This window comes from Arachis stenosperma, chromosome 9 (genome assembly GCF_014773155.1).
Source record: "Arachis stenosperma cultivar V10309 chromosome 9, arast.V10309.gnm1.PFL2, whole genome shotgun sequence".
In the NCBI taxonomy this organism is placed as follows: Eukaryota; Viridiplantae; Streptophyta; class Magnoliopsida; order Fabales; family Fabaceae; genus Arachis; species Arachis stenosperma.
The window spans coordinates 7648145-7673200 of NC_080385.1; the positions used below are offsets into that span (position 1 = coordinate 7648145).

Sequence of the window (25056 nt, forward strand, 5' to 3'; positions counted from 1 at the left end):
AGAACATGAGTGAAGGAATGTGTGACCACAGCGTCTATGTCAGTATTGATTAATGGGTCACCATCCAAACCATTCAAGATGGAGAGAGACTTCAGACAAGGAGATCTTTTCTCTCCTTTTTTGTTTGTTCTTGTCGTTGACGTTTTGGACAGGATGGTAGGTGAGGCGGTAAGGAATGGATGTATTTCTCCACTATTGGTGGGACGGGACAACATAGAGTTGTTGATGCGTGAACATCTTCTCTATCTTTTCCTAGTGAATTTGCATTTGAATTGCTAAGTTTAATCAAGATTTAATATTTTAGCCACTATGAATGCTACTTTGAGTTGTGTGAAATTCTGTTTATTTTAGGTAGCATTTTGGACGAGTTTGACAGAATTGACGTGAAGAAACGAAGCCACAGCAGAATAAGGGCTTGAAGCCAAACTTGAGAAACCTCAAGTTTGGCGCCAAGGATGAAGAATGGAGAGAGTGCATGCTGGCTGGTTGAAGCCAAACTTGAGAATACTCAAGTTTGGCGCCAGCCAAGAAAGAGTGAAGAATGCAACACAGGCTCATCCACGCCAAACTTGGGCCAAACTTAAGGAAGCTCAAGTTTGGCGCCAGCACAAGACCTCCAAAAAAAGCACTACGGACCGCTCCACGCCAAACTTGAGGACTAACAACAAATACTTCAAGGAATGCTTCACGTACAAGTTCAAGCCAAACTTGGATTCTTCCAAGTTTGGCGCTACACATGATAAAAGCCAAGTGGTCCCCACGCTTACAAGGCTCGCACATATTGTTTAATTGATTTTGATTAAACTTTAATTTTTATTTTAAAATAGAAAAAAATATTAATTAGTTTTAGGAAATATAATTTACATTAATTAGAATTAAATATAAAAGAGAAAAGAATCAACCCTTCGAGCTCTTCTCTTCTCTCTTATCTCATTCTGCAATTTATAATTTTTCAGAATCCTAGTTTTCTCTCTGAACCATGAGCAACTAAACCTCCACTGTTAAGGTTAGGAGCTTTGTCTATTGTGTGAATTGATACTATTACTTTTCTATTTTAATTCATGTACTGATTTATAATTCAAGAATTGTTTTCGTTCTTTATTTTATGAATTTGGGTGGAACGGAAGTATGACTTGGTTCTAATTGAGTTCTTGTATAACTTGAAAAAGCTCTTTACTTGAACAACAGCTTGAAAACAATTTTTCCTAATTAAACCTCTAATTATCTGTACTTAACGGGATACCTGACATATAATCCTCTTATATTTGCGTAATTAGGATTTTTGTGGTATATAAACTAGAATTGAACTTCACCCTCTAATTGGAATTAAGTGACCAAAGAATTGGCGGTTGATAAATGTTAGAGGAGACTAAAAAGGTCTAAGGAATTACAATTTAGTCACTTATAGTTTGTCATGAATTTAATCTTGCATGATTAAAATAGTTAGTAAGAAAAGTCAATTAAAAAAATAGATAACTCTGAAGCCTTAACTATTTCTCCATATATTATTCACAACTTGTTTACTGCTTGCTTTCTGATATTCTGAATTTACTGTTAATGCTTTTGAACTTTCTAAACATCATTTTTTGTTTGTCTAACTAAGTAAATCAATTAACCATCGTTTCTTAATCCATCAATCCTCGTGGGATTGACCCTCATTCACTTGAGGTACTACTTGGTACGATCCGGTGCACTTGCCGGTTAGTTTGTGGGTTATAAATTCCGCACTAGTTATCGCACCTCCAATTCGCAGACGACACGATCTTATTTTGCCCTCAGGAAACGGAGACAGTTGTGAATTATAAGAGACTTCTGCGTTGTTTTGAGTTAATGTCTGGCCTGGGTATTAACTTCGATAAGTCAAGCTTGATTTCAGTCAACTGTGAGAAGGAATGAGTGACACATATGTGTGGTTTGTTGGGATGTACCAAAGTTGTGCTACCTGTCAAGTACTTGGGGATTTCTCTAGGCGCAAATCCTCGGTTGGTGAAGACATGAAAACCGATCATAGACAAGGTGGAAGATAAACTGAGCTTATGGAAAGCTAAATCTCTCGATAAAGCTGGTAAGTTGGTTCTCATCAAATCTGTTCTTAATAGCCTGCCGATTTACTACTTAATCTTGTATAAGATGCCAAAAGCAGTTGCAGAAAAGACAATTGGGTTACAGAAAAGGTTTTTGTGAAGTAAAGAATATGGGAAGAATGATATACCACTTGTGAAATGGAAGGTGGTTCAAGCTCCAAAGAAGTTAGGTGGTTTGGGGGTGGGGGATGCATTACTCAAAAATGGGTCGCTTTTGTTCAAGTGGTGGTGGCGTTTCTCAAAGGAGGATTGTCCGTTGTGAAAGAAGGTTGTATGTTTTTGTAATCAGTTGGACCCAACTTTAAGGTTGTCAAAACAACCTTTACCGTCAAGAGGGGCTGATGGAAAGATATTTGTCAGCTTAATATTAAGGAGCAACAGGTGAGACATATGATGATTAGTGGTTTGTCTATAGAGGTGGAAAATGGTAGAGGTATTTATTTTTGGGAGGATAGTTGGTTACAAAGTGGCTCTTTGAAAGATAGTTTTCCAAGACTTTTCTCTGTTTCAAACCAATAAGGATCTGTAATAGGAGGCTGTGGATTTTGGAATGGGTTAGAGTGGGTCTGGAACTTCGAATGGAGGAGAGAACTATTCTAATGGGAGTTAGAGTTGCTCAACCAACTTCATGACCGGTTATGGATTGTAAAATTATCTGTTGGTAGAGAGGATACAGTTGTACATAAATTTGAAATAAAAGGTATTTTTTTCACTAACTCATTTGTACATGTATTGCAGAAAGAGACTCTTCTGGAGGACATCACAAGTTACAGCTTCACTAGTACCATATGAAGAGGCCTGGTTCCTCCAAGAATTGAACTTTTTGCATGGTTCATTTTAGTAGACAGGGTCAACACAAAAGAGAGACTAAGTAGACTTGGGATTATTAATCATAATGATAATATCTGTGTTTTGTGTAAAAAGGATATAGAATTTGTGCATCATTTATTCTTTGGTTGTGAATTTACGAGGCAGGTATGGTGCACTTGGTTGACGTGTGCTGCTAGAGCTTGGACCATGTCGGGGACTATTAAAGAGTCTTTTGAGAGTTGGATTGGAGTATCAGGTGATAAGTTTACGCAAAAGAAGTGGCTGATAGATTTTTTTGCGGTTATTTGAAACATTTGGTTGGAATGAAATAGTAAAGTATTTCAGAATTTAGAGACAAGTGTTGAAGAAATTAAGATTAGGTCGTTTTTGAGTTACAGGAATTGGGGTGGTATTGATCCGTTTGGTTGTTGATAATAATGTCGGAGATGACAACGGATTATACATTTTTAGTTGTGTTTAGTGTCTTGTGTTTTGTTGTGCTCTTTGTTCCTACATGCTCCACTTTAGTGTGTTGAATTTTTTTTTTGTTCAAAAAAGATGCTAATTAGTGTTAATACTTATTTTAGGATCAATATTTTTATTTAAGTAAAGTTTATATATTTAAGTTAGTATTTATAATTAGAGCAATATTTACATTTAAATTGGAAGTAGATTTGTAATTATGTTTAACAAAAGTGGTATATCTATGTGGATTAATTTATTTTATTTTTAAATTACTACTTAGTATTTAAAATAAAATATTATTGTAGTATTAAAATTGCTAAATTAGTAGATGGAAGTATGGAACAACTAATTTGTTTAACTATACTTATATTTGTTTGGTATTTCTTTTATTTTAGATTAACAATTATTTTTTTGACAGAAACAATCATTATTTTATATGAATACTGAGATACCAATTAACTATCTTTATAGAAATATAGGATAGTCACATATTCGTTGGAAAATAATATAATTCAACTTGATTCACATTTATAATCAATTTTCATAAATAATATAATTAAATTAAATTATACTTATAATTAAAATATGAATAAATATAATAATATAATTTGAAAAAAATACGTAATAATATTTTAAAGTATTTAGATTTATGTTAATATTTTTGTGTAGACGCATGGTACATATATTATTGAACTGATTGGCAAATCTCAGTCAGTATTCATTTGAGGATTTTAACTACTCACATGAATTCTCTTTATTTTGTTAATTAAAAAATAATTTAAATATATAATTAATCTCAGTCATTATTGCTGTTATTGTTTTTGTTAAGTAGCATTGGTTAGCCAAATTCTTTTGTATTGAAGAACAAGTCAATAACACCTGTGCCTGCTCCTAACCTCAAAACCATGTCTTCTTCTTCTTCTTCTCCATTCTTCATATCCACTGAGACCTTATGCTCCATCCTCACCCACAAAACCCTCATAGATCACTTCCAATCAAATCTCCCCAAAGCTTCAACCTTTCTCCAAACTCCAATCCGCCACCACTATTCTGTTTCCCCTTCTTCCTCTCTCCTCTTGATGCCATCTTGGTCCTCTTCTCCTTCTTATCTCCCTTACATTGGTGTCAAGCTTGTTACACACTTCCCTCAAAACTCTGCACTCAACTTGCCTGGTGTTCAGGGAAGCTATGTCCTCTTCAATTCCACCAATGGCCAAACCCTAGCTTCCATGGACTCTACTGAACTCACCCTTTACAGAACCTCTTGTGTCTCTGGCTTGGCTTCCAAGTATTTGGCTAGAGATGACAGTGAGGTTCTTGTCATGGTTGGTGCTGGAGCCATGGCACCCCATTTGATCAGGGCTCATCTTTCAGCCAGGCCCAGTTTGAGGAGAGTCTTGATTTGGAATAGGACAGTTGAAAAGGCAAGAACTTTGGCACAGAAATTGAGAGAAAGTGGGGAATTTGAAGAAGGGTTAAGAATTGAGGGTTGTGAGGATTTGGACGAGGTTGTTGGATTTGGCGATATTGTGAGCTGTGCCACTAATTCCGAGGCACCCCTTGTGAAGGGTGAAAAGTTGAAGCTTGGTGCTCATTTGGATTTGGTGGGTTCATTCAAGCCTTCAATGATGGAATGTGATGATGAGGCAATTAGGAGGGGGACTGTGTTTGTGGATAACGAAGCTGCTTTGGTAGAAGCAGGGGAGCTTGTAGGTGCTTTTGAGAGAGGAGTGATTGGAAAAGATGAGATTGGAGGGGATTTGTTGCAACTTATTAGAGGAGACAAAATTGGGAGAACCAGTTTGGAGCAGATTACTGTGTTTAAGTCTGTTGGTTCTGCTGTTGTAGATATGCTTGCTGCACAATTGGTGTATGAGACTTATATCAGGGGCTAGATATAATATTGAGTGTAGTTAAAGCCAAATAATTCAATATGTACAAGAGATTTATGTGCTTACTAAACTTTTATTCCGTCACCGACTGATAATAGTTTCACATCTCAATAAGTTCAAGTTTCAGAATCTAGTCTGTTTTTGAGTACTTTTTGAACTCTAAGTCTTGGCATGATTATACATAGACATCATAATGCAATACATGTAGTCAATTTATATGATTAGATTATGAATGTTTTCTAGATAATAAGAAAATTGTATCATGAGTCTCAGATGGTTCAATAGTTAGACAAAATGAGGATTGCAACAGAACAAGTTAATCTAAAGTTATGATTTAATAGAGTTATTATCATCACCTGATCATGTCTAATGCTTCTTTTATACTTGTATTTGTGGGCAATATAGACTAATTACAAATAAGTGTGAGCAGAAAATGAAAAAATTGAGATCAGAAAAGAATCAGCACAGGAAAGCAATTACTTTCAATTATAATTTAATGCAACAGGGTGGGCACATACATGATACATGCCTACTTTTCCTTTTTCTTTTACCTCTATGAACTATCATTGGCGAATGGCATACAACACTACTACACTAGTGATACAAAATTAAAAGGAATGTGACATTTTGAAGGTTTTAGTTTTAGCATTCATTTTGATGTGTCTGAGTCAATTTTTGTGGCTTCTGGTGACTTCCTGGAAATAGTATATCATTGAGTTGTCTCTCAGCACTGTACTCTGAAGTAGCCTGCACAAAAAATTTAATAACTATGAAGGGGAATACAGATATGAGCCTTCATTTTAATCAATTTGATAGCGTGCAATAAAGCTAACTAATCACTTAAACCATAACAGTTTCCAAATTACTTAACCAAGGGTGCACTGGATCAAGCAATCTTTAGATGATTTTCTTGCTTAACGTTACTGATGTTTAGATGTACAGTGGTTGGCATGAAGCATGATTAATATCCATTTATAACGACATATTAAAGAAATTGAAATTTGTTTCGAAAAAAAAAAAAGATAAAAATAAAAATTGATGTACCCTTTTCTTAAAAGCAAATCTCAACGTTTGAACTTGCGTGCCTGAACAAACCCTTACGTCAAACCCAAGTGAGTCTACACAGATAAGTTGTGCCTCCTGTTATAAGTTGCAAGCAAATGTGATTAATCAATAGAAAAAACCTATTAACACTATACATACTATACCTATTACATATGTTGTGCTGGAACAGAAGAGTCTACTAATGGAGAATTTCACTTAAACCACATTAACAATATATATTTAGTAGTTTTAATAGTGTTTTGGATTATATCAAACTCAATTTTTTGGTTTAATGTAATGAGACAACTGCAAATATCATGACTCACCCAACTAATTTCTCTAAAATGTATAACAACCAGTTATTTATGCATAGAAATAACTCAAGTAATTTTTCCACAGTCCATGTAATACCTCCACTTGAATAGCCTTGCATCTCCAACACAGAGATTTGAGGGCTTGTTCAGTCTTTTCTCCGCAAGCTTGCAGACGCGATATGATTTTGGAAGCCGCGTGTGCTATGGCATCAGGTTGAGCTTTCATGTAATCTTCTACTTCAAGAAGAGTCTGCCACAATTATGAGCAAATCTTCCGTTAGTGCTTAAACAAACATTTCTAAGTAAAAACTAGTACACAGGTTGAAAGTGTTTCAACTTACTGGAACCCCGTGTGCTGTAAATAGTTGGATCTTAGTCATCTCCAGTTTGTAAAATGCAGTCTCGTTAATTGGAATATCTTCATTGTCATTCTTCTCCATCTGTGCTGCATCATGTTTAGGTGGTTCTAAATTGTGCAAATGGTCACTGACCAAATCAATGTTTTCTCCATTACTTTTGATCTGTTCGCTCATGTCAGTATTACTGGTCTGAGTGGCAGATAGATGCTTCTGTATCATAGAATGTTCTTCAATAAAGGCAGGTCTTATAAGTCCTTGGATAGCTAGGCAAGCTGGAGGTTGCTCCATCCAATCAATTGGATCATCTGAAGCAATCTAATCCCAAAACATAAATGATTTAATTAGTGCCAACAACCCTAGGTATATTTGCAATTCAAAAGATTCTGCATATAATTGCCTAGAAGCCACATCACACTTGTTTCACTTTGTCATCTTAAAGATATCATCAATAAACTCCATTAACATATCCTAACATTAATATTTACCTCGGCCAACGTTTTGGCAAAATGCATCGGATGTGAAAAACGCATAGTTTCCAGTTTTGCCCAGTCTGCAAGTGTCTCCTCATCAGAATCATCCTGTTCATCATCATCTGAATGAACAGATACCCATCCCTGTAAACATGATAATAGAATATAATGCATAATGTTTCCATCTGTAAAGTTTACAGTTCAGAAATGAATACAGTCCTCAGAATTATATTGAAAAGAAACAAATGAATTATACCGCATCATAATCATCATCATCTTCATCTTCGTCTTCATCCTCATCCTCATCCTCATCTTCATCCTCTTCATCATAGTCATCAACATCTTCATCACCTATTTCTTCAATCCCAAAGTTAATTTCTGAAGGATTTGATAAGTCCATCTCAGATATCATTTCCATGGTATCCACACCAACAATGACTTGCTACAATACAGTGTACAGACAGACAAGCCAAAACTGACTGTTATTACATTGGACGAGATGCAAGATTTGCAAACCACCACTGGAAACATGAGATTAGAAAGAAAAAAGATGATTGAAGTCATTACATAGAAGCGATGCAAGCTTTGCATAGAACAACTGGAATCATGAGATTAGAAAGAGATGATTGAAGATAAACTATGAATCCAGTTTCCAAATCTACAAAAGACATGAGAACTATTGATGTCTAATGGCAAGAAGAGTATAGACATTCTGAATAAATTATGAAATAGAAAGCTGAACTGTCCCAGAAAAGCATATTATAGACAAGGCTTGGTGTTCTGTGCCTCTAGAGTACATTGACAACAGTACAAACAAAATAGTGACAACATAAAATGATTGCTCAAGCCAAATATCCAATAGCACATCTGAATGTTCCCACTTCCTATTAGGTGACATGACAAGATATGAAGAGTGCACATACATAACACTAACTATTATGAAGAAGGCCAACCGGCATGAGTATATGCAAAAAGAAATGTTAGGACAATATATGATTATAGAATGTTATAGATATGGCCATACCACATAGTTTTCTTCTGAAGTAAGGGATTGCAAAATATCTTCACCAGTTTTCATTTGAAAGTATATATCTGCAATGAACATGTAACTTAATTTGATAGATGAAACTTCGTACACACAAGAAAATTTATTCATTTGATAAATATTTTCACTCACTTCCACATTCATCAGTCAAATATGGCACATCTGGCCAAACAACATTTTCATGGTCTTCACCATTGATCAGAACCGAGAACACGAGTGTTGCTTTGCTGTTGACCTGAAAAGGATATACCACATTCATCATTGGTGATGCATTGGTGGTTAACAGGATGAATATGAAAAACTACTGAGTAGCTGCTTGACAAAGGTCTTGCCACAATTTCAGCATTCAAGTACATGAGTTGAGCTTAGGATTGATTATATTATACTACATTAAGATACAAGATCTAAGGTACATAGTTTATTAAGGTTTGGTTCCAAGTGAGTACAGATGATCGACTTTTTTCAAAGATGAATATTAATTAGATGGAGTATCTGCTGATTGAATGAGAAGATAATGAAGTTAGTCATCTAACTTCAATGAATTTATTAAAGAAACTTTGTGAATTTTACATTGGTATTTTGATTGGTGTACCATTTGTCTATATCACTAAATTCCCTTTATAAAAAAATATCTTATTTTGCATTTTTCTTTCTTCTTATGTGGAAAGGGGTTATTTCATTGATCGGCAACATGAATACTAATTAATAGGTTTCTTTTTATGAAATTTATACCTCAATAATTGTTCTACTTGTTTCTGCTGATGTAGGCCTAGCATCTCCACTATTCTCTGGCTGTGCAAATTCCTCAAATGGATGGTATGATGACTTCACGTTTTTCTTTATAGGATCTGGAGCTGAGCCTAGATACTCTGTTGATGCACGAATACTATTCTTTACAGGTACAAGTTTGTTCCTTCTTGTGAAGCGAATGCCACTGCACTTCTGACATTTTTCCCTGTGCATTTATTTTCATCTATTATATATTTCCTAATTTAGCATCTACTACGTCATTTAGGCAAGCTAAGCTCCATCAAAAAATTTCAATGAATGATTACAGATTAAAAATACACATTGTAGAAACGTATTTCAGGTTAGGGAGAAAAAAGAGGGTTTTGAAATTATGCCGCTTTTAAGAAGTGTACAAATCTAGAATTTAATTCTCAAATCTCACAGGTCTCTCTTTCATTCAGCTCAATTGGCTGTGGCAAGAATCAAAATCCTAACTAGTTAGTCACATTTAGGGTAGGCTTTGATACCATTTCCATGGTCAACTCTCCTAAAATGGATAAAGTCGTTTGATGGCAGCTTTAAAATAGACCCTAAAAAATACCATAAGGCACCATCTAGTCCATTTGAAAATCTGTGCCAGATTTTATTTCCCAATTCATGCATTTAATTCCATACCACTTGTATGTCATAGGGCCCTATGCCTCTGCTACGTTAAACCAAATAAACCAATAAATATGCTACATAAGACCCATGGATTTGCATTGAATTAGGCATTGGAACATAGTATTATGAGTTATGAACCCTAATGTTCCTCGCTATTGCCATGGTATGAGTGCATGATAGAGAGAGAATAGCATAATAACAAAAAAACAAAATGTTGTATTCATTCTCTTCCAACAAACATTGACACTCTGAATCTCTCATTTCAAGAAAAAAAGTGAGAAGAATGATAATTCACAATTCACAAGTCAGAATGTATGATTAATATACCAGAGCATATGATGAGCACAATTGGAGTTGTAAGGATGGAGCTTGCATGAAGCTGCAATATGGACAACCCTCTTATCTGCAACAGCAATGCACCATTAGTCTTCTATTATTCAACCAACATTTTCAGCGAACCATTATTGTTTCTGTTTGTAGCAAACGGCAAACCACACAAATGCTGTTTTTCTTTTTAACATTGAAAACAAGAGAAGAAAAGTATATAAAAATCTCCTTGAGGAATTTCAACAAACAGTAAGAGGGTGGTTTAGAAAGTACGGAGGATGGCGGGGAAGCAGGCGGCCACGGTGGTCTCAAGAAACATCGTCGTTAGTGCAGTTTCAAGTTTTGCTCTCTGATAGAAGAAAAGTATTACCTACCTATGGAAAAACAACAACAACAACAACATCATCATCATCATTTTGAAGATGAGGTTCTCTTTTTTGTGATTGGCTTCTTCCTTCTTGCTTCGGTATTTTGTATTTTGATCAGCTACGGCACCTACATAGTTATTTCTGTACACCGGCACATCTCGCATACTGTCATTGGCTGCCTGTTGAATCCTGGTTAAGTAAAACGATGACGTTTCATACCAGCAGTCTATAACCTAGTATATGTTTGGGCGCTATTAAATAAAAAAATTAATAAAATAATTTTTTAAGTATATTTAATAAATTTTTAATAATAAAAATAAAAATATTAAAAAATAAAAAGTATTTTTTTAAAAATATAATTTATATTTTTTTAAAAAAATATTTTTTACCTAATAAATAAATAAAAAATATTTTTATATAATTATCTAAATATTAATTAATAAACAAAAAAAATTTTATAAAATATTTAAACATAAAATTAATTTTATTTTTTTATAAATATTTTAAAAAATAATAATTTATTTTTTTTTAAATTCACCTAAAAGCTAAAAGAGAAAAGAAAACTGGGAAAGAATTGGAGAAAGAAGAAGAAAGTGTTGAAGGAAAAAGAAAAGAAAAAAGAAAATTGGAGAAGGGGTGAGGTTGTTTTTTTTTTTTTTAATAAATATAAAACGATATTGTGTTTAGTGTTTGATGAACGAAAAATGTTTTAGGGACTAGTATGAGTTTCAGAGTATAAGTTTGGGAATAAATTGAGTAACTATTAATTTTAAAGACCATTTTGAGGTTCAAGTGCAATTTCAGAGACCACTTTAAACTCCTTTCATTTTCACTTTTAAATGTATTATTTTTTACTTTTACCCTGAATTTTTCGAGGCCTAGCACTGTTAAGGGCAATTTTTTTACTTTTTTTTTTGTCAATACAACATAGAATACCCATATACCCAACTCATACACCTATTAATACTTTCTTTTTCCATTAAGAGAGATTCGAACTCATGTGACATTCTTAGGAGACAAATGTATTTGCTATTGGGACAAGTCTAGCCACATCTTTTCACCACCTTAGTAGCAATAAAATTGGTAGAAGTGTTTGGATTACTTAAAACTATAACTCTCTGACCCATCATCTCATCTTGCACTTTAAATGTCTTATGTGTAGTTAGGCCGCAAAAAATATAGGATGAAAGCTGGACTTCTAATGATTCGGCCTCAATTCCCTGCTCCACAAGGCCTAAAGCTCATTTTCAAGCTCTTCCTCCTCTTCCTGTCCCATCAAAATAATTTAAAAATTTTTCAAGTGAAAAATATAGTCATGCCTCCATTTCTCCCCACACTTAAAACATAATCCCTTTCTTTGCCTATGAGCCCATTCTTCTTGAGACAATCTCCTCACTCCTTGTTGTTGGTACTCTGATTTTAAATCCAATTTTAAAAATATTCGAGCATCTCCTAACTCATCCAATAATTCATCTATAATAGGAATTGGGAATTTATTAGCTATTGTTATTCTGTTAAGAGCTCTGTAATGTAGTCAACACAAAAATGTCAAATCATAATCCTTCTTTTTGATTAAAATCACAGGACTAGAGAAAGGGCTGGTGGTGGGTCTCAGTACTCCCGATTACAACATCTCCTCTACTATTTTTCAATTTCAACCTTCTGGTAATGAGGGTACCTATACAATCTGATTTTGGAAATTTCAGCACATTCTTTGAGTATAATCGCATGATTCTTGTTCGCGCTAGGGGGAAGTCTTACTGAAACCACGAAGAGATCTTCGAACTGCCATAACAACTCCTTAAATGACGGGCTAATATCTATCTTTGTTGTCCCCTTCAAATCTGCCAGTAGAGGTGTGATAACATTATTTAAAATTTGTTGTTTCTGACTTTTCTTTTTCTAACAAAGAATCTTGGCATTGTAGTCCTCCCCAAAATTATCTTAAACTGGCTACCCATCCAGTGCCTAACACGACATCAGTATTACCCAGCTCCATCAAGAAGTAAGATTGATGAATGGTTATCCTTTAAATCTTCAATTCCACTTAAATTACACTCTCATTCTCACTTTCACTATTTTTCACTTTCACTCTGAATTTTTAGTCCTAGTACCGCTAAGGTCAATCTTTTTACCACTTTTTTTTTGTCAATACAATACAAAACACACACCCACCTTACTCACGCATCTTTGATACTTTCTTTTTCATCAAGAGACATTCGAACCCATGTGACATCTTAGGAGGCAAATGTATTTGTCATTGGACAAGTCTCAGTCACATTTTTTCACCACCTTAGTAGCAATGAAATTGACAGAAGCCCCTGGATCAATTAAAACTATAACTTTCTGACCCATCATCTCATCTTACACCTTAAAAGTCTTATGTGTAGTTAAGCCCCAATAAATGTAGGATGAAAGCTGGAGTTCTAATGATTCGGCCTCAAACCCCTGCTCTACAAGGCCTAAAGCTTCATTTTCAAGTTCTTCCTCCTCTTCCTGACCCATGAAAATAATTTAAAAAATTTTCATTTGAGAAACATGGTCTTGTCCTCATTTCTCCCTACACTTAAAACATAATCCTTTCCTTTTTCTATCACCTAATTCTTCTTGAGACAATCTCCTCACTCCTTGTTGTTGGTATATTGATTTCAAACCCAATTTTAAAAATATTCGAGTATCCTCCAACTTATCCAATAACTTATCCTGTAATGTAGTCAACACAAAAATGTCAAATCCCACATCCTTCTTTTTTACTAAAATCAGGACTAGGTAAAGGGATGATGTTGGGTCTCATTACTCCCGATTGAAACATCTCTTCTACTATTTTGTCAATTTCAACCATGATAATGAGGGTATCTATTGGATCTGATTTTGGGAATTTCAGCACTTTCTTTGAGTATAATCACATGATCTTTGTTCATGCTAGGGAGAGTTTTATTAAAACCATGAAGAGGTCTTCAAACTACTATAATAACTCCTTAAATGGCGGGCTAATATCTATTTTTGCTGCCGCCATTGAATCTGCCAGTAGAGGTGTGATAACGTTATTTGAAATTTGTTGTTTTTGATCTCCCTCTTCCTAGCAAAGAACCATAGCATTGTAGTCTCCACCAAAATCGTCCTAAATTGGCCACCCATTCAATGTGTAGCACCACTTCAGTGTTGCCCAACTTCATTAAGAAGTAAGATTGACGAATGTTGATCCCTTGAATCTTCAATTTCACTCAAATTACACCCTTATTTTCACTTTCAAATGCACTATTTTTCATTTCTATCCTGAATTTTTTGAGCCCTAGCACCGCTAAAGCCAATTTCTTTATCATCTTTTTTTTGTCAATACAACACAAAACACACACACCTATCCTACTCACACACCCATTGATACTTTCTTTTTCATCAACAGATATTCGAACTCATGTAGCACTCTTAGAAGCCAAATGTATTTACCATTGGGACAAGTCTCAGCCACATCTTTTCACTACATTAGTAGCAATGAAATTGGTAGAAGCCCATGATTCAATTAAAACTATAACTCTCAAACTCATCATCTCATCTTGCACCTTAAAGATCTTATATGTAGTTAGGCCCTAAAATGTGTAAGATGAAAGCTAAAATTCTAATGATTCGGCTTCAATTTCCTGTTTCACAAGGCCCAAAGCTTCATCTTTAAGTTCTTCCTCCTCTTCTTGACCCATTAAAATAATTTAAAAATTTTTATTTGGCAAACATGATCTTGCCTCATTTCTCTCCATATTGAGACAATCTCCTCACTCTTTGTTGTTGGTATTCTCAATTCTGATTTCAAACCCAATTTTGAAAATTTCCAAGCATCCACTAGCTCATCTAATAATTCGCCTATAGTATAAATTGAGAATCTATTATTATTCTGTTGAGAGTCCTGTAGTGTAGTCAATACAAAAAGGTCAAAATTTTTTATTATTCTTTTTTATTAAAATCACAAGACTAGAGAAAGGAATGGTACTAGGTCTGATTACTCTCGATTGCAACATCTTTTTTTTTACTATTTTTTTTAATTTCAATCTTCTGGTAATGAGGGTACCTATAGGATATAATTTTGAGAATTTCAGCACTTTCTTTGCGTATAATTGCATGATCTTTGTTCATGCTAGGCGGGAGTCCTAGTGAAACCATGAAGAAGTCTTTGAACTGTTGTAGCAACTCCTTAAATGGCGGGCTAATGTCTATCTTTGCTGCCCCCTTCGAATCTGCCAATAGAGGTGTGATAATGTTATTTGAAAATTATTGTTTCTGACCTCGCTCTTCCTAGCAAAGAACTATGACATTGTAGTCTCTCCAAAACTGTCCTAAACTAGCCACCCATCCGGTTCCTAGCACCACTTCAGTGCTGTCCAGCTCCATTAAGAAGTAAGATTGATGAATGGTGATTCTTTGAATCTTCAATTTCACTTTAATTACATCCTCATTTTCATTTTTAAATGCTCTGTTTTTCACTTTCATCCTGAATTTTCTGAGCCCTAACACCATTAAGGTCAATTTTTTTACCACTTTTTTTTGTCAATACAACATAGAACACACACCCATCCTACTCACACACCCATTGATACTTTTTTTTATTAAGAGAGATTTGAATCCATGTAGTACTCTTAGGAGGTAAATGTATTTGCCATTGGGACAAGCCTCAGCCATATCTTTTCACCACCTTAGCAGCAATGAAATTGGTAAAAGTCCCATGATTAATTAAAACTATAACTCTCTGACCCATTTATAAACCTCAATTTTAGAGTTTATCTTGTGTTAAATTTGGTTAATTTTATCAACTTATCCCACATTTATTTAATGAAATAGCATGATTTTGTGAATTTCTCCTAAATTGCACTTAAGAGTAAAAACATAATTTTTAGACTTTTAAATTGCTATATTTAATTCACTTTGATTCTACTCGATACCTTGATATATTTGTTTAGTGATTTCAGACTTAAGAGGCAAGGATTGGATAAAAAAGGTGAAAAAAAAGCATGCAAGATGGAGAACTCATGAAAAATAAGGATTTGGTGAATGCAAGGCCATGCGTACGCGTGAGGAAGGAATTCGCCATGCCACGTATGCGTGACATCCCACATACACATGACACTTGTCACGTGACCTCATTAAAGGAATATACTGGGGGAGATTTCTGAGCTGATGGAAGCCCAAATCCAACTCAATTCTGAAGTATTTGAGGCAGAATTCAAGATGGAATAAGGGGGAGCACTTAGAGTAGTATAGGAATCATGCTTTAGGTTTGTTCTAGAGAGAGAAGTTCCCTCTTCTCTTTAGAAATTAGGGTTTTTAGTTTAATTGTCTCTTAGATTTAGGTTTTAATTCTTGTTTTCAATTAATTTTTTTTGCAATTTCTTGTTTCTACATCTTTGTTTTCTTAAGACTTCTTGTTATTTTCCCTTTTTATGTCACTTTTATGTTTATGAATTCTTGTTGATTTTCATCTCCTTTAATGCAATTTGATGTTTTATATTTTCTTAATGCTTGTTTGAGTTATTGTTGTTATTTTCTTGCATTTGGTAGTAGTAGATTTTATTATTCTTGCAATTTATGATGCTTTTCTTTTTATGCACACCAAGTGTTTGATAAAATGCTTGACTTAGTTTTAGAGTAGATTTTTTAGCATTCTTGATTTGGAAAGAGAAATTAGACAATGTTGAGTCATTGATACCCAATTTATATTGGTGATTTAGAGTTGTTAGTTAACATTATTTTCATTAACATTACTTATGGATTGGGGTTATTAAGCATATTTGACTTTCTTCCGATGTGAAAATAATGTAATAAGCTTAACTCTTGATAATTATTGTGTTATGATTAATAACTAGAATAAAAAATCTTGATTCTCAATTTTTGTCATGAATGTCTCTTTAGTTATTGTTATCTTTAGTTGCTTGATTTACTTCTTATTTTCTTTAAATTTCTTGTCATTTAATTTCTTGCCTTTTTATCATCAACCCACTCTATGAAACTTATAACCAATAATTGAGCACTTGATTGTAATTTTTATGGAGAACGATCTGGGAGTAATACTCTCGGTTATTTTTATTAGATTAAACTTGTGACAACTAAAATTAAAATTTGATTGAGGATTATTTGTTGGTTTAAATCTATAATTCGACGAGATTATTTTTATGTGAAAATTTAAGACCGAAAGTAACCCTCACATCACTCATCATCTCATCTTGTACCTTAAAAGTCTTTTGTATAGTTAGGCCCTAAAAAGTGTAGAATGAAAGCTAGAGTTCTAATGGTTTGGCCTCAATTCCCTACTCCACAAGGCCCAAGGCTTCATCTTCAAGTTCTTCTTCTTCTTCTCCCTAGCCTATTAGCCTATCAAAATAATTTAAAAATTTTTTATTTGGCAAACATGGTCTTGTCCCCATTTCTCTCCACACTTAAAGCATTATCCTTTCCTTTGCCTATCAGCCATTTTTTTTTTAGACAATCTCCTCACTTCTTGTCGTTTTGGCCCATTTGACTCACTACTATTTATCCCAACAGTATTCACTGAAGTTGAAGTAATGTTTGGGTCCACAATGGACTTGGCCACTCCTGCACTTCAAACTCCATTATTCGTTTGGACACTTGGCCTTGCTGCAGTGTGGGATTCTCGCTTACTTTCTCATCCTCCACCTCCGCCCGTTCTCCTTCTCCCCCAGCGTGCTGCCTCTTGCGGCGGCCTAACTCTTCCAACCTCTTCAGGACCATTTTCATGTGCAACCCTACTCCTCCTTGGTACGAGCATGCTCCTCTATATGTTGTTCTGGACGCTTCGTGCATGCCTCGATAGTTGCAGCTCGCGCAGCTCATGTAAACACCATTCATTGACCTTCCAAGATCGTTGCTCTAATACCAGTTGTAACAATTGGTACCTGAGAAAAATAATTCACACACACATAACCAAATAGGAAGAAAAGGGGTCAATCAGGATGATTACACTCTCTTGATATTATTGAATTATGAAAAAAAAACTGCAAAAAAAAAAAACAAGAACAATTATACTCTCACCCATGCAGTCATATTTAGGTATGTAATAATATTATACAAAATGGGATAAAAATTTGTATCCATAGATGATGTTTTAATTGGATTGAGTGAAAAAAGCAAAAGAAAAAGAAATATACTTGAGCTTCTTCATCTTTCTTGTGCAGATTCTCTACTTCTATAAGCAGCCACCATTATGTGGAAACTTAGTGCACAGTGATCATAATAATGGCTTATTATTGAAGGATAAGAGGCTAATATTAAACCCATCTAATGGTTGCAACTTGCATAGTTCATGCAGGAAGATTCATAGAAATATGAGGTAAATCCAGATAAGGCTAAAGAAGCACTACAAAAGCTTGATCAAGAAATCCAGTCTTTCTCTCCTATAAACCAATTTCTTATCCAAAAGTTAGAGGTATGTTATTCCCTCTTTTCTTAATTATGTCTTTATTCTATGACAGTGTTCCGGTACGATAGTCACTTGGTGTTCCTTAATTTTTTTTTTCTTATTTATCTATTTACTAATATAGAGGAGTTAATTTGCTACACGTTCCAATGTTCCAATTGTATATATTTCTTAATAGAGATTATCCTATGATAATATATCTCAATGTTCCACTTAGTTTATGTTAAACCACTATTTGATTATTTGCATAATTTCTAACTATGTTGAATCACTATATTACATTAGGTTGGAATTAGTTTTTAGTTATGAAAGCACGTGTCTTGCTTTTGTGAATCTTAATGGCTTATTTCTGTGAATTATTTTAATTAAGGATGAGAAGCATATCTTATATCAAACGTGTACTTGAAACAAATTCATTTTGTGCTTATATGTTTTGTTTTTATGTGTGTTTTTGTATGGAAAAGTATAGGGCCACCAATTTTAATAAATTTTGGCCAACATGTAACCAGCAGAAAAATGTGAGTCATTGGATGAAATTTCACACCAATCTCACACCATCAAATCATCATTAATGGCTAGTTGATGGCTAACAATCACAAAAATTGCCGGCCCCTAGCATTGCTCTTTTTGTATTTGTTTCATAATACAATTTCAGTGTTAACTGTTGAATGAACTCCAAAAGGCTAGCATTGATATATAGATTCCTTACCCGCATATATGGTGTTGACATATTATCTGAAACCCTGAATGCATACTATGTTTTCTCTCATTTCATATGACATCTTCAACCGTTCTTGCAGATTTTGGGAATTGTAGAGAACGTGAGCTGCTTTAAAGTGTCCACATTGTGGTGAATCATCATATGTATTTACTATAGGAGGGGCACCTAAGACAGCCACTGAAATAGAGCTAGAATATCTGGACGAGATATATGCTAATTATCTCTATGTAGATTGTACATATTAGATTATAATTTTGCAGTGGAAGCTTTATTATATGATAACTTGTAACTTCTTTAATTTTTGGTTGATAAAGCTGTATCTTTGTGAAAATGCAAACCAAAGTTTTTCAGGGTATTACATAAACTCTAAAAAATAGTAAGAAGTTATGGTGTGTTTGTTTGAGGTGAAAATGGAAGGAAGGAAAATGAATGGAAAGAAATAGGAAGGAAAATAATTATTTTCCTTGTTTGGTTGAGGAGAGAAATGGGAGAGAAAGGAAAATGGATGGAAAAATATTGGTGGGACCCACTAATTTTTTTTCTCTCCAACAATGGAGAGAAAATGGAGAGAAAATTAAATCTCTCTCTCTATTTCCAATATTACCCCTTTACTTTTTTTGATATCATTTATACTATAAGGATAAAATTATCTTTTTATAACATTTCTTTCCTTCATGTTTTTCCTTCATCCAAACACATCTAAAGAAAATAACAATCCACTCAATTTCTTTCCTTTCCTTTCTTTCCTTTTTATTTCCTCCCTCTCTATTTCTTTCCTTCCAACCAAACATAGCCTTAGTGTTTTAAGAAGTTAGTGTTTTAAGCTTATCATCTCCTGTTAGCTACTCTGAGGCACCTCTGAAGAAATCTGAGTTATTCACTCAATGGAAAGCTTGCAATCAGGGAGTTCCGAGTGATATCAGGAACCAAGTGTCACGGTTTTAGAATGTTAGATTTAAGGTGTTTGTATAATATTCTAGAGTGTTTGAGAATGTTTTAGATAGTTTCGGAACTTTTTAAAATGCTTTAAAAGGTCCCAGAATATCTTAAAAGGTTCTAAAAGACTCTGGAAGGTCATAGAATATTTTAGAAGAGTGTGGATGTATATAGAAGTATGAAAAGTAGTATGAAATAATCTAGAAGTATTTAGAAAAATGTAGTAGGATAGATATTTGTAATGAATGTTTGGATGATCAATTTGGACCGTTAGTTAGATTTAATCATAACCATCTATTGAAGAGGTGGAAATAGAGGTGAGAGTTAAAGTTTGAGTGTGTAAGTCATTTGTAACAAACACTTGAGTAATAAAGTGTTCTTTTAACCAAAACTTTCTTTCTCTTGTATTCTTAGTTTTCTTGCTAAATATTGAGGATTAGATTGATTTAGTCTTAACTCAAAGGAAAAGTATAGGTGAACAATGAAAATATTAAACAATGTAAACAATAGATATATTGGATGTTCATTTTACTAGTGTACGGATGGTTATTTTAATATTAAAATTTAGAGGGTTAATTTAAAAGTATAGTGTGTTTTTATTTGATTGGTGGTTGTTCATATTGTTCACCAAACTCATTGTCCCCCTAGCATTCCCCTAACTCAAAAGATTAGCGTTGAAGTCTGGGTGCAGATACGGTAGCGTTAAAATTTATCCAAAGTCGTCACACAAGACTTTGAAAATTCAAAAGAATTATCTCATAATTTGTTAATTAGATTATGATAATATTTTTAATCAAATTTACTTAAATGTCTCTTTGATTATTACAGATTATTGTGTAAGTTTTTTTTTTGTGGTAGTTGCCAATTGTTCTATAAGACTTATGGATTAGCAGAAGAGGTGATGTGCAAGCTGATCATTAAATTGATTGAAGAGAAGACAATCAAAGCAAATCTGCCAAGTGTGGGCATACACGACTAAATGTTTTTTTTTTATTTTTTTTAGCTAACTATTTCAATGAAGATACTAAAAGCATTTTTTTATGATGATCTTTGTTTAAAAAGTGTGATTTATTTGTTTAGCAACATTTTAAATAAAAATAACACTTTTACTTCAAATAAAAATCAAATTCTATAACTTATTATCTAATGATCAAAATAAAATATTTTCACACTATGACAATCATAAAATCTTCATTGAATAACCCTTTTGAAACACATAGTTTTGGTTGGACAAGTACATGAATATGTCATTGAAAACTTTGTCATTCATATATGAATACTGCTATACATAAATTAAAAAATCAAAAGATAAAATAGATTTATGAAACAGCTCTCGCTATATGTTACACTGTGAGTTTGCAAAACAAATATATTTGGTGTTAACGGATATAAAGGTAGTTTAATTAAATAAATTGAACAGAAAGTTTTATAACAAAAAGAGGGTTTTCTTTAAAGAGCTGGTAGCTGGTATATACGACTTATTAGAAAAACAACTTTAATGGATCACATGAGTCAGCATAAGACACAATGCAATCACATGAGTCAGCATAAGACACAATGCAATCTCAACAATGAAAGAATAAAAATTCGTTATTTCAATGACAAATGTTTATAAAAAATAATAGTTGTTTATTTTTTGATGAAACCCTTGGATTCACCAAAAATTAAACTCTTGACATTTCGTATTTAACGCTCTAATACCACGTCATGATACCACGCATCCCAAAAGCTTTAGCTAATGAAAAAAGGTAACACTAATGGTTATATCTCTAATACTCCATACTTTTCCATTGTATTTCAGTAACAACACTTGACCTTTATTTATTAATTCAGTATTTTCTTAGTAAAATTTATATGTATTTTTAACCGATTGTAGTTTTTTCAATTAATATTCAATAGCAATACAATGCTGATCTATTTCTTATAAATATGAGTAATTTTGGACTCCAAAGCTTTTTGTCACTTTTATGGTTCTTAAGACACATTGTTTTCTCTCTATATAGCTTTATCCAGCAAAGATCATCAAAATTCCATAGTACTAAAATTTTAAGGGTCTCAGGACTAATAACTTAAATATCATTACAATTTTATAGCAGTATTTGAAAGACTCCAGGAGTGGAGCTAACTGCAAACTTTAATTAGTTACTAACAATAATACCTACACATTAGTTTACTGACTCCAAATTTCTATTGAAATTCATTGCTCTTCACCCTCTCCAGGACTATTCACTCTAACAATGTAAACCTGAAAGAAAATAATAGAAACCACAATAACGTTATTAAAACCTGCACTCCTAAGGAATGGGGATAATGCAAGGATTAGACATTGCAGAAATGAGATAGCACAAAAGGGGATAAGAAAACTGTGTAACAGTAGTCATGACATGCCATAGCAGTGTTAATAATCACATTCACACATACCATTCTCTTAATTATACAAGATGAATGTACTAAAAACCGAAAATGATGAATGTTTAGTCACCTTGAATGTAGTGCGGCTAATTAGTTCAAAAACCAAAGCATCCCCATCAACTAGGTTATGAGCAATTGAAAAGCCTCTCCATCCCGCACTAAGTCCTGTTTTTCGAGCCAAATATAGTGTTTCATACTCATCCCCATCCTCATCAATCAGAGTAATTCTTTCGTCACGATTTGGAAGATGCGTCTTACAGAACTGGACTGAAAGACCCTATTTGTCAAAGATGGCCACAATGATAAACCGATTATAATCATTGCATTTTACTAATCATTTCTAAAGATAAATAAACTTGCAAAATTCTATTCCTAACAAAACTTCAAAAGCTGTAAACCTTGCTGAACTCTAATTCTTTTCATTAGAACAATTCCACAAAAATAACGAGAAAAAAAAAAGAGAGAGAATTAAGATTACGGACCAGCCAGAATCCGCCGGTGACGTGAGACTGGAGCATGGTTTTAACGAAGGATGGATGATGAGACTTAGACTGCAAATCGGATTGTATCTTATCGGCCTTGTCTAGGGCTTCCTGTCTAGCTTCATCGGAAGCATACACCCGCTTTGAATAATCCCTGTAGCGATCGTAGGAGCCGCCATATCTGCGGCTTCTAGGTGTGACTACACGATCAATAACCACCTGCCATGGGAGATTGAATAGAAATTAAGTGAAGAAGGGAAAAGGGGAAAAGTTAGAAGAAGAGAGAAAGAGAGAGACTTCTTTGTAAACAGGAGCTGGCATGTTGGCGACGCGGCTGGACCTCCTCACCACAACCACCTGCTTCTCAATGGTGCGTGACTTGACGCGCTTCAGCTGCAGGCAAAGAGGAGAGTGAGGGAAATGATGGTTGGAGAAGAGAAGAGAAGAGAAGAGAAGAGAAGAGAAGAGATACCGGAGAGGGAGAGTGTGATTTGGATTTGGAAAGAGGAGAGGTGTGGAGGGCCTGAGAGAGATTGGGGAGATTGAGGGCCTCCATCCTCTTCTTGTTCTCCTCCAACCTCTTCCGGCGAATCTCCTCGTATTCACTGGCCTTTGCCGTCATCTTCCTCTTCTTTCACGTTTCTTACAACGGCGAGATTCAAAATGAGGACCAGAGTCTAGGGCAGTGTGGAGACGACCGTTGTTTTCCCACACAAGGGATGCCATTTAAAAAGAGACAAATTATTATTATTAAAATAATTTTAAAATAACATATAATCAATAAATTATATTAAAAATCACAGAAATTATTTTTAATATGGAAATAGAGATGGTGTTTTGGTTGAATATTAACATTTAAAGTATATTACGTGGAAGTTATTCAACACGCTCCCTACATGTTGACTTTCTACCTACAAAATTCACCTACTTGTAATTACACTAAATAATTTCATTTTCAACAAAAATACCAATATTTTTTTTATATTAAAAAAAATTAGCCTAAAAATCACAATATTCAATTTTTTTTCTTTTTCTCTACTAGGAATCAAAGGGCAGGAACAGGAAATGACATTTATGAAAATACTTCAATTCATGTGTTTGATAATGTTAATTCTAAAAATTAATATTATACCTAACAACATTTTCATTTTCCAAAAACTTTAATAATTTTAATTAAAAAAATTAAAAATTTTGTTCTTAAGATACAAACTAAGCCTAGGATTTTTTTCCGGAATAGATTTGATATAATATTTTTTTATTATGTATAAATTCTCAATTGAGCAGAAATTACCAACTAATTCTTAATTTTATTAGTTTATTTTTGGTTGAATAAAACTTGACTATAAAATTTGTTGCATACCTAATTTTTAAAGATTAAATTCAAAATATAATACTTAAATAAATTAAGAATTTATCTGTTATCATATAATATCAGTTTTGTCACTCGTAAGATGATTATAAAATTCAATTGAAAAAAAAAATGACAATTGAAGTACTCTATTTATTTATTATTATTAAGAGTAATTACTCACCCTTACTCAAATTAGTTTTTAAAATTTTTAAAATTAAACACTATAATCTTTTAAATTTTAAAATATATAAAATAACTCTCAATATTTATCTTCATAGACAGTAAAATCTTCTTTTAATTTGATTTAAAGAGTGAAATACAAAATAATTCTAAGAGTTTAAAAAATCTCAAAACAATTCTTAAAAAATCCACAATCATTTCTATTAACCTAATCAAATTAAAAAAATATATATATTGTCTAATAAAATAAATATTACAAATTATATTTTAAAACCTAAAAAATTATCCAATATTAAAAACCTTACAAATTGATTTGAATAATTACTCTATTATTAATTTGTTGAGACTGAACCTACACTATTGTTCTGTTCGGAGTGTTTAACAAGTTCAAAGGTATATTTAGACCTTGCCTTGAACAAATCTACCTAAGACTAATAGAAGGCACGATACAAGGGAAACTAAGTAAACACAAAACAAGAGAAAGAATAAAATATAGAAATGAAAATAATAAATAAATGGATAAAAGATAAATAGGTTCCTGAATTTTTAATTCGTAGGCATTTAATTTTTTTAGGATTGAAAAATACAAAACGATCTCTGACCTCTCAAAACACCATACAAATTAGTCTTTCCGTTCAATCTGCTCTCTAATGTGAAATGGACAAGACTGATGTGGCGTCCATGTGGTAATAACGGAGTGATGTATCCGTTACGATGTACGTGTTGGATTTTTTCTCTCCTTTGTGAGGTTCAAGCCCAACTTTTTAGGGGTGTATTCTTGCATCCTAATGTCATAACCCTAATTTAGTTTTTTGAGGCCTTTTGAGAGAAAGAGAGTAGCCACCAAAAGAGAAAAAGAAGGGAGAAAACAGAATTTCCGTTTTTGCCCAAAGTAGTAAATTTCAAATGGCAGTTTCTCAGTTGTTCACCGTTGGATCGGCTTGAAATTTAAACTGCGTGTTCCTATTATTTTGTTCTTCATTCTGG

General features: G+C 33.5%; 3 protein-coding genes across 3 annotated transcripts; 1 reads left to right on the plus strand and 2 right to left on the minus strand.

The window, feature by feature from the left end:
• Positions 1-4196: 4196 nt before the first annotated feature.
• LOC130950541 (protein SAR DEFICIENT 4) lies at positions 4197-5565 on the plus strand. The gene has a single exon (XM_057879064.1). It carries the CDS (start codon positions 4265-4267, stop codon positions 5252-5254), a length of 990 nt encoding a protein of 329 aa, XP_057735047.1. The 5' UTR covers positions 4197-4264; the 3' UTR covers positions 5255-5565.
• A 143-nt stretch (positions 5566-5708) lies between these two features.
• On the minus strand, positions 5709-10661 carry LOC130950540 (uncharacterized protein At3g49140-like). The gene is made up of 11 exons (XM_057879063.1): positions 10476-10661; positions 10203-10278; positions 9216-9438; positions 8616-8718; positions 8463-8530; positions 7695-7880; positions 7454-7582; positions 6951-7283; positions 6707-6859; positions 6296-6391; positions 5709-5998 (listed from the first exon to the last, which is right to left on the minus strand). The coding sequence occupies exons 1-11, from the start codon at positions 10519-10521 to the stop codon at positions 5894-5896; spliced, it is 1518 nt and encodes a 505-aa protein (XP_057735046.1). The 5' UTR covers positions 10522-10661; the 3' UTR covers positions 5709-5893.
• A 10981-nt stretch (positions 10662-21642) lies between these two features.
• Positions 21643-23232, minus strand: LOC130951591 (B3 domain-containing protein At5g42700). Its single transcript, XM_057880282.1, has 5 exons — positions 23011-23232; positions 22836-22931; positions 22539-22757; positions 22127-22333; positions 21643-21889 (listed from the first exon to the last, which is right to left on the minus strand). The coding sequence occupies exons 1-5, from the start codon at positions 23158-23160 to the stop codon at positions 21842-21844; spliced, it is 720 nt and encodes a 239-aa protein (XP_057736265.1). The 5' UTR covers positions 23161-23232; the 3' UTR covers positions 21643-21841.
• Between the last annotated feature and the right edge of the window lie 1824 nt (positions 23233-25056).